Source organism: Metopolophium dirhodum, chromosome 8 (genome assembly GCF_019925205.1).
Source record: "Metopolophium dirhodum isolate CAU chromosome 8, ASM1992520v1, whole genome shotgun sequence".
NCBI classification, from domain to species: Eukaryota; Metazoa; Arthropoda; class Insecta; order Hemiptera; family Aphididae; genus Metopolophium; species Metopolophium dirhodum.
Window position 1 is genome coordinate 15,285,034 of NC_083567.1, and position 11,081 is coordinate 15,296,114.

The 11,081-nt window shown below is 29.1% G+C and overlaps 1 protein-coding gene across 1 annotated transcript; it reads left to right on the forward strand.

The window, feature by feature from the left end:
* Positions 1-466: 466 nt before the first annotated feature.
* LOC132950825 (histone-lysine N-methyltransferase E(z)) lies at positions 467-6,288 on the forward strand. Its single transcript, XM_061022405.1, is given in 14 exon segments — positions 467-761; positions 849-1,055; positions 1,121-1,335; positions 1,414-1,596; positions 1,655-1,693; positions 1,696-1,808; positions 1,897-2,060; positions 2,132-2,235; positions 2,297-2,537; positions 2,644-3,096; positions 3,164-3,334; positions 3,406-3,588; positions 3,707-3,872; positions 3,954-6,288. Coding segments are annotated over 13 exon segments (2,238 nt in total). The 5' UTR covers positions 467-761; positions 849-913; the 3' UTR covers positions 4,018-6,288.
* Positions 6,289-11,081: the final 4,793 nt, after the last annotated feature.

Sequence of the window (11,081 nt, forward strand, 5' to 3'; positions counted from 1 at the left end):
AAAGGTGTCCCGTAAAGAAGAAATATACCAAATATATTATGTAGTAGTTATATGCCGGATTGCACAAAACATTTAATGAATTAATAGTGAGCTAATGGTCCCTTAAACAAGATTTAGTGGCTTGTGATTGGTCCATTAAATTTAATAAATTATAATTATCTTAGTTCATGATATCCAGATATTCGGTTATATCCGTGGTTTTCAGTAATTTTACTTTCTGTAAATTAATTTTTTATTAAAATTAATTTATGCATTACTATTTACCACGGACTAAGATATTAGTACGTGCTATTACCACGATTTAAGATGGATATCGTGGCTATTACTAACATTCGATGTAATTGTTTACTTGAAAAAATACGGCCTTCGGGTTGCGGCTTCAAGATTGGAGGTTATGTACGAGTGACATGAATGATGTTGTAAACGTAATCGGGTCGCAAAATGTAAGCTGATAAACATTATAATACATTAAAACGGAAGAAAACGACTTTTGAAAAATAAAAGTTTGTTTACACTGTTAGATGTACATGGTACATATTACTACATTATTCAATACTTTATATTTTTATGTAAATGCAACAATATCGGATCTCGTCTTTTGTACGTATAATTATTGACTCGTTACTAGATAGTAAATTTGAAACCGATAGTACGCAAAGACCGAATGTTTTTTCGACTAATTTTCCTATGATATGACGACCGAACAAGGTTGACCGATGAACGTAATTACTCTGTGACTATTGACTACTTGAACGACGACGGTAATATTGCTTGTGTGTATATTATCATATTTTGTTCGACATGTGTCTTTATAGCTGTCGCTTTATTGGTTTGACGTTCGATTTCAGTGTTCACTGTTCAGTGTATCTTACTCTCGTGATTTAGTCAACTGAACCCACTCGTCACTCTCGTCATGTCCGAGAAAAAAGCCAAAAATAATGCCGACTGGAAGAAAAGAGTAAAAGCCGAGTATTTCAGATTACTGCAGGCCAAAAAAACAAAGAAAGACGATGACAATGTATTAGCATGCATGAATAATCAGAAGAAGCTCTATGGTACGTTTAAATGGCATGTTATTGTTTGATGTTTTATACTTTCATGTTTAATTTTTTTCATACAGATAAAAAAGCGGAAGAACTCAAACGATTGTTGTCAAGAAAAGCAATTTGGGAATGTCGACCATATATAGAAACAGTATCGAGATCTAAACGGTCAGAAGTATCTAAGGTAGATGGTATTGGGGAAGAAACCATGAGTGTTCCGATTAAAATAATTAATGCTGTAGCACCTATACCTACTATGTACATCTGGGCACCAATTCAGGCTAATTTTATGGTAACAATTAATAGACAATATAAAACTAGACTATAATCCAATCTAATATTTTTTTTTGTTAACATTTAATGTTTTTAGGTGGATGATGAAACAGTACTACATAATATTCCATACATGGGGGACGAGGTACTTGATCAAGATGGTTCTTTTATTGAGGAACTATTAAAAAATTATGATAATAAAGTTCATGACGATGATGCTGCAAACTTTTTGGATGATCAAGTGTTTATAGACTTAGTCCATGCACTTATCCCATTTCAGGTAAAATGAAAATAAAATCTATTTTCTAATTGAAATTAATGTTAGTGAACTTGTTTAGCAAGAAGAAGATAAAGAACAACAAACTTTATTGACACCCAAAAAATGGTGGTAAAATACAATAAAGATGATAGGCCGTTTCCAAGTGTAGCTATATTTGAAGCCATGTCCGCTGCATTCCCTGATAAAGGAACTCCTGAAGAATTTAAAGAAAAGTAAATATTATATTTTAATATTTTATGTATATCATTTTAAGTTATTATTTTGAGGGAAATTTATGTTTGTATACTTAATTTTTTTTAGGTATATAGAATTAACATCTTGTGTTGACCCTAATGCCCAGCCATCCCAATGCACTCCAAACATTGATGGACCAAAGGCTGAGTCTGTACCTAAAGAGCAAACTATACACTCATTTTTAAATTTGTTTTGTAGAAGGTGTTACAAATATGATTGTTTTTTACACAGTATGTATATATTATTTCTTATAATCAGCTATTATTTTTAATCATTAATATCTTATTTTTTTATGTTGTAGAACTTAAAGAGCATGATTCTGGTACTAATTTGCCAATTGGCCTTAAAGGACCTTTATTAAAACCGTTTGCGTCTCACTGTAGTCAAGATTGTTATATGTTACTCGTAAGACATTTGAAATATTTAATACATTAAGTAGGATTTTATACGAATTTTTTTTTTACAGGATGGAATGAAAGAAAAATTAGCTGCTATTGCTGAAATCAAAGCTGAAAAACAAAAACAAGCGGATAGAGATGAAGAAACTAATAGATCGGGGTCTACTACAATTTCTAGTAATACGAAAGAGTTGTCACCTCAGAATGAAATTAATGAAAAACCAGTTAGTTCTACTAAATTGTCAAAAAAAGATAGCTCGGATTGGGGTAATGATGCTAGTTCTGAAGATAGCAGAGATAGCAGTAAAGGTAGTATACTTAGTATACCAATGAATAATTAATTAAAACTTATATTACTTACTATATTTTATAATTTATGACAATTAAATATTTTTTTAAAATCATTTTTCAACAGATGGTGAACTAGACATGGAAGATCCATTGTCAACTAAAACATCTTTCTCTTTACTTCCACGCATGAGTACAGAAGATAAACAAGTTTGGACTGGATCAGACCAATCAATTTTCCGCGCACTCCGTCGCACATTCCTGAATAACTATTGTGTCATTGCTCAGATGATGTTAACAAAAAGTTGTCAGCAGGTTTATGAGTTTGCACAAAATGAAAACGATGAGGTTACTGTTGAAGAAGCTATTAGTGAGTTAACTCCGCCTAGAAAAAAAAAGAAAAAGTTACGTTTATGGCAAACACATTGTCGAAAAGTACAACTAAAGAGAGATTCTGCATCAAATCATTTATATAACTATACACCGTGTTCTCATCCACCAAATCAAGGTTGTGATGCAACGTGTCCTTGTGTAATGGCACAGAATTTCTGTGAAAAATTCTGCAAGTGCAGTTCAGATTGTGAGTGGTTTAAGATTTCTTATATTATTAGATTCTGTATTAAATGTAAGTAATTCTTGTATTTTAGGTCAAAATCGATTTCCTGGTTGTAGGTGTCGTGCTCAGTGCAACACGAAACAATGTCCTTGTTATTTAGCTGTTCGTGAATGTGATCCAGATTTATGTTTAACTTGTGGTGCAGATCAGTTTAATTTAGATAATATAACATGTAAAAATGTCAGTGTTCAAAGAGGCCTTCGTAAGTATACTAAAAAGTAAAATGTGTTAAAAGTGTTTGCATTTATAATAATCATTTGCTTTATATTTTAGGTAAACACTTATTAATGGCACCTTCGGATGTTGCTGGTTGGGGTATATTTTTGAAAGATTCTGCACAAAAGAATGAATTTATATCTGAATATTGTGGAGAAATTATTACTCAAGACGAAGCTGATCGACGTGGGAAAGTTTATGATAAATACATGTGTAGCTTTTTATTTAATTTAAATCATGGTATGTAACACATCAAGTTAATGATAATATTTTTTTAAATAACAATTTAGCATTTATGTTAAGGTTTTTTTTTATAGAATTTTATTTAACTTGAGTGTTGTTATTGTTTGTATAATAGATTTTGTTGTTGATGCTACACGAAAAGGTAATAAAATAAGATTTGCCAATCATTCTATAAATCCAAATTGTTATGCTAAAGTAATGATGGTAAATGGTGATCATCGAATTGGTATATTTGCTAAACGTCCTATACAACCTGGCGAAGAATTATTTTTTGACTACAGGTTACTAATTTATTCTCACAAATTATTAAACATTTATTCATTGAGTTAATTTTATTGTTATAATTTTTATTATGCTTTTAGATATGGACCAACTGAGCAACTTAAATTTGTTGGAATTGAAAGAGAAATGGAATTTTTACCTTAGTGTTCTTAACAAGATCGATTTACATTGATTTTACCAGTCAACAATCTCATGGCATGTATGTTACAAAATACTCAAACTATTTACAGTATTTAGTACTATCCTAAGGATTACTTATAATACTTGAAAATGATTAAAAGCACGCATACTGTAATTTAATTATACTGTACTTAGTTAATTTAGGCAAAACAATTATAAAAATGTATTCAGATATATTAAAATACTTTATTCGGGCATACATGCAAGATAAAATCAAATAATTTATAGTTTAAATATCTTGTATACAATAATTGTTTGAAACATCAGTTATAAAAATTAACTTAATTTATGTATGTATTAGTTAATTATATATACAAAATAAAAAATATTGGCACCATTAAAAGTTAATTCAGTTATAGTTATTTTCAAGTTCTTTTGCTGTTAAATATTTGTCGATCACACTGTAATAATATGATATAACTGTAAGTTGTAACTGTTGTAATGTAATTACATAAACATTTTTTATTTTCACTGACAGTATAAATTGATGATTATACAAATCACATTATAAATACGTAATATTACTTATCTAATACCAATAATTTAACAAATCGTATTACAGTAAGTTGGGTATGATCTGTCTTAGATGTACTCAATATAATAAATTACTAAGAATAAATTACAGATCATGTACAATATAATACATTATGATGTGAGATTTTATCACAGTTAATATTGTATGAGATTGCCATGACTTTATTTTACGTTTTTTTTTAAATTGTTGTTTTAATTTTTCAATAAGCTTTAAAAAAAGTTGCTCTCAATATCATTTTAAAAACATTATAGTCATCAATCATCGTCAATTATAAAACAAAATATTCAAACATGATTCTATGCAACTTGTCCTAATGTCCTGGCAAACACAAGAAGTTTAATCTATGTAGCGGGTTTGATTGACTTCTATTTCTGTTGTTAGTTAAAGATATGTTAGTTCCGTTAACTGTATACAATATTTAAATTTTGAATATAGTAAGATAACAGTGGCATATTTATTGATTTGCGGTTAGGATAGATACATTTATATTTATATCTTAAAAATATTATTAAATCATAATAATGATACAATAAATATTTTAACTTTCATTATATCAAAATATAAATATGCACTAGCTTGGTAAATCCTAAATATGTCACTGAAAGAAACTATTGACTATCTAGTCCCTTAAACAATTATTTATGTTGAATATTAGAACTTGGCACTTACTGTATTTAACATTTCATTCATTAATTAATGTTATGTATTAAATTAATTTAGTAGTAGAAGTAATAATAAGTTAGTGTTATTGTTATAAATATATTATGTTCATTAATTATTTTTTTGTAATATATAGGAAAACCTAACCTATTAATTGTATGTATTAAGTTGAATTTTTTAAGAAAAAAAAATTTTAATTATTTGCCAGCATACATTTTTTCATAATTTTTTTATTTTATCTCTTCTATAGACAATGTGAAACTAATTTAACTCTTTATATTCAAATGTGAATACAAATAATTGTAATTGAAAATGTTATTTAACAAGCATTAAACAAAAACTTAATTAACAATTAAAATTAAAAGTGGCATTTTTGTGCATTACAAAAACACAGGGTATAATATTATTTTGCTCTCTCTCCAATAACCTTAAACATATTTTATATTTGGTTAATATTACTTATCAACATTTTCCATTTATAAATCCACAATTTATCTTCTCATGCAAATTAAAAAAATATAAAAAATTTTTACTAGAAAATTGAATACTTACTTAAAGATAAAGCGGGTTCATTTGTATATGTGAAGATGTCATAAATTTGTGGTGACCAATCAAAATACTGTAAAAAATTTTTACATTTTTACATTTTAGAAACTTAAACAAAAACAAATAAATATAATTTTGATATACTATTCTTACTTGTTTTTTGGGCTGTCCTGTAATATTCAAATAAATAAATATTATGGTTAATGGTTATTGGTTGTAGATAATTATGCTTAATATTCAGCTGTAAGGAATACGACCTGTGATAATTATTCTTCCACAGAATAGTGATTGGGTAAATTATAGTTTTACCAATTATAGAAATATCATAGGTATCGTATTTCAATAAATTGTTATAGTAAAAAGTTGTATTCATAAGATTAATTTTTGTAACAATATTATTTAATTTTAATTTTTATTCACTTTAATTATTTTTGATGTGAATAAAATACTGTTAATACATCGATTTAGAAAAATGTATTACATTATATTTTGGATTTTCGCATTAATTATATCAAAAATCCTAAAATGGTTATGAGTAAAAATCCATTTGACAAGGCATACAAATTACCTGTTTACCATCTGGTAATAATAGCACTATATGGATAATTTAAGTGTTTGAGAAATGAATCATATTTTACTAAGATGTTACCAAAGTCAGGTTAGTAATCATTTAGGTCCCTCTCAAACTTGCCATCACACTATCAACATCCACCACTTTCTATTAAAATATTAAAATTACCATTATCGATTGTTTTTTACAATGATATTATTAATATATTAATATTTGTATTGTTTAAGAAAAGAAAAAAAACTGGCAGGTCGGTACTATACGCACTATTATTTATTAAATAAGTATTGTTACTTGTTAATCAAAACATACATAAGACATTGATAATAGAAAAAGTTAGGTAATCACATCCATTTTCCCTAATGTCTACCTACATAATATCCCTATTCCCACATCTAACACAGTTAGATATCTATGACTTAACTTTGATAAGCGTCTCACTTGGAATTTATATATCAAGAGACTTGACTTCAACGCCCGTCTCTGCAGGCGACCAACAATCAACACTCCAGATTAAAAGTTGAAGTTCTTATATTGTATAAAACTGGATCTATGGTCTTCAACATTATAGGGTACGACAAAAGTTTCCTATACAAACGAAATTCAACAACTCCAGAATATTGCCCTTAAGAAGATAACGAATGCCCAACTATTTGTATATAATTACACTTTACATAGACTTTTCAATTAAAACTGTGATAGATGATGCTGCATGCTTCTACAAAAACTTTCATACCTGTCTCCAAACACACAAAAACCCACTCATTAAAAACCAGTCCACCAAAACCTTACCTGGCAACCTATCAGGTGTCGTCTAAAAAGGAACTGGTGCCCATGACAAAGTATATATCGTCATGCTGGTGCCGTGACTTGTTAGGAAACTAAGGGGAAAAAAATTATACAATCGAGTCGCGACAACTCGAAGTTTAAGGGGGATACAAATTCACTTCGGTATATCCAACTAACTTATAGGGGACACATTTTCTAGGGGAATAAAACACAATATTCGAGTTTTCGTGACTCGACTGTATAATATATCATATATGAATATAGTTAGACACCCTCATGTGTTGTCTCACTTGTCTCCGTTTTACAAATGTACAACACAGCAAAAACTGTTTTGCGCGGGAAAGAACTGAGAAGGTCACACCTTACACTCATAACAAAGAAACGAGATTTTCACCACATAAAAAGGAGATCTTTGGCTGCGCAATGTCGTTTTAATTTTTTCGATTTCTGAACTACAAAAAAAATTATTCAGGTTTGAAAAACACAATCAACAGTGGTTTTTGAAACAATAAGGATTTTTTTCGTACAAATGAAATCAAAAAAATTAAATCGATATTGTAGGTACAGCCAAAGTTCTCTTTTTCATATGGTGAAAATCTCATTTCTTAGTTATGACTAGCCTTCTCGGTTCCATCTCGCGCAAAACAGTTTGTACGACCATTATAGGCATTAATATAAATCGCCTGTGCACCCTCAAACTTTTGAAATCACGACGTTCCAACGGTTTTGGGTGATTCGTCCGGAGTTTGTTGAAGACCCGGAGGATTAGATCAGTCGTGGACGGCACCTCGATCTCGGGTGCATCGCCTGCGTAATTTGTCGGCAAGGCCATAATAATAGGCATTGATGCAAATCGTTTGTGCGCCTGCAAACAATTGAAATCACAGCTACCAACGCGTTCGGTCTATTTGTCCGGAGATTGTTGAAAACTATAGTAGCATAAATAATTCGGTCGCGGTCTGGATCTTAATTTCTGACGAATTTTCCAGTGTTGTAATATTCGACATCAGGGGCGCCATTTGAGTTTTATGATAGGGGTGCCAAAATTCAAGCAGGCCAATTTTTTTGTCAGGTCGTTTTTTAAAAATAGTAAATACAGATATTGTTTATACTGGATACCCCTACCAACAACCGCCGGTACGCGACGTGCGTGCAGTGCCGTCAGTCCGTTGTAAACTATAATATACAGCCAGTTCCAATTGCCACCACTATAATATACGTGTTTACGTACAATTTATTTGAAATTGGTGTATACTTGTTGGACAGTTTTGATCGGCGACCGTCATGTACGATCGAGTGCGAGAGTGGGAGAATTTGGGCTCGGGACGGCCGTCGGCGCATTCTAAATTTTAATCCAGGCCAATAAGACACAGAAAAAAATAGTGGAGCCAAAGTGCCCCCCCCCCCCCAAATAGAGCCCCTGTTCTACATATTATTGATCTGATACAAGGGGCACTCTTTCATCAATTATCATACATTTTAAGTAAAATATTAAACTTTTTTTTATACTTAATAGTTAATTTAATAAAAATATTTAAATTCAATGACATAATTTGAAGAAAAAACAGGTACCTACAAGAGAATATGGGATACAGGCGAAGAGAAACTATACCTATTGGGTATTGCCAATTACTTATTAGTAACCATTAGCACTTTTGAAATATTGAACTTAAACTCTTGATAAGTTGTGAAATTTATTTTTTTCATCTTATAAAAAATAAAATTATTTATAATAATTAATAACTATAGCTTATATATTTTTGATGTCTATATTCTAAAATTTATCAAATATCTTGAAACCGTGTCTAAACTCTAAAATAGGTTATTATTATTTATTATTCAATCCTTGCCTGCATAATTCTCGATTAAATTCTTTATAATTCTTTATTCTACTGTTTAAGATACCTAATCAAATAGTTGACATAATATTGCACTTAATCTAATATTGTAGTTTTATACTGTGTAATAACTGTATATCTAATTTGTACTATATTGTATGCCCTATGGTATATAATAATTATTAATAACTAGGCTAATTAGCACAGAATAGATATAAGGTGATGGGTAGTTGTGTTCTGATTAAGAGAACATCGTACCCATATGTAAACTTACTAGCTAGGTTATAGAAGTCATAACTGTCATTTGTATCGTTTTTAATAGTTAAAATGGATATTGTATTATTATTATTTTTTTAGTTGTTACAATGGCAATTTATTATACTTGAATAAGAAACTGATTTCATCTCTTATTAACTTATTATAGTTTTTTTTTATTTTAGATTATTATAATTGTGGTTTTACGATGATGTTTATTTATTTATTTATTATTTTCATCCTGTATACAAAATTTTTACTAGAAGGAGTGCTTCGATTTCAACATATAGTACCTTATCTTTTAGCAAATTGGATCAAGATCACTTTAAAGAGATAATTTTTCGATTTTCTCAATAGTTATTTAATGCCACGGGAAAAACTACCGAAAAATCACTAAAAATGGGATTTTAATTTCTAACGCTTTGTTTATCAGTTTATCACCATAGAAACGAATAAAAAATAACAATATTATAATATTCAGACTGACAATCCGTCTCCGCTCAGAATCGTTTTTCTTATACAATGATATTATATCACTGAATTCAAGTTTAATAAATCCATTATACAATGACCCACTTGTAACCTACTGTACACCAGAGCGACATCCACTTACCCGCTTTTTTTAAAATGTTTGTTTATGAGCGGTTATACTTATGAGTTATGAGTTATGCGTTACTGAAATATTTTGGAGGCTTGTTTGTAATAATATTATAGGTATATAGGACGATTAAAATCTGATAATGTTCATATTTTTGTTTTCACCGTTTAAATAAAACTTTTTTGGTCATATGCACTAATTTACAAAAAAATAATCATAATTGAAATGATTGCATTTTTAAGTATTTTTTGAATATATTTTCTGAGTATCTAGTATACATACCTATACCTATTTATGAAGTAATATTTTTAGTATCGTGCATCGCATCGCTATACTCAATTTTAAGTATCTGGCCCATCCCCAGCTATGTATATCCAAGAATATAAGCTGTACGTGTATTACACAATGAATGCAAAATAACTAATAAGAAAAAGACAAACAAGATAATATGAAGGATATAATATTATACAGTTAATATAAAAAATAAAGCTTATTTATTGCGTTAATTTACATCTATAATATCACGATAACTGCAGTAAGTGTTTGAATTTAAAATGTAATACACCTGTGTTGAAAATACTTGTTTTTTATTTGTGTTATGCAAATTTCATTCAACTAAACTAAAATTGTATACCTAACAATTTGGAAAATGTATGATTATATAAATCATATTGGGTTACGATTATGACTTGAAAAGGTTCGGAATATTAATGAGTAGGGTTCCAACCAGAAGTATTAATCCCAAAATACAATAAACAATTATTTATACAACCTATATAGGTACATATATTATACTATCAGCTATAGTAAATGTTTTGTAACAGTACAAAGTAATGATTTCTAGAAATAATTTTTTTTAATGCATCAACAACTATATAGGTAAGTACTAAAATACATGAATTCTAATTAAGCTCTCCTGTGGAAATGATCAAATCCACCACTGATGTTATTTACACTTTTTATGTATATACCTACTCGTCAACTGAGTATACTTAATTCGTCATAAATAACACTTCAGTCTCGATTACGTTAATTCAATAAGATACGATTTCAGCTACTTAACAATACATACATACTTAACTATATATGTGTAATTACCTATAGATTAAATGTGTAGACATAATGTAATAAATACTAAATCAAAGTGAATAAATAGTCATTGATTTATGATTGTTTTGACATTACACAAACATCACACTGTCTACCTGATACCATGATCAATTAATAATTATTAAAATA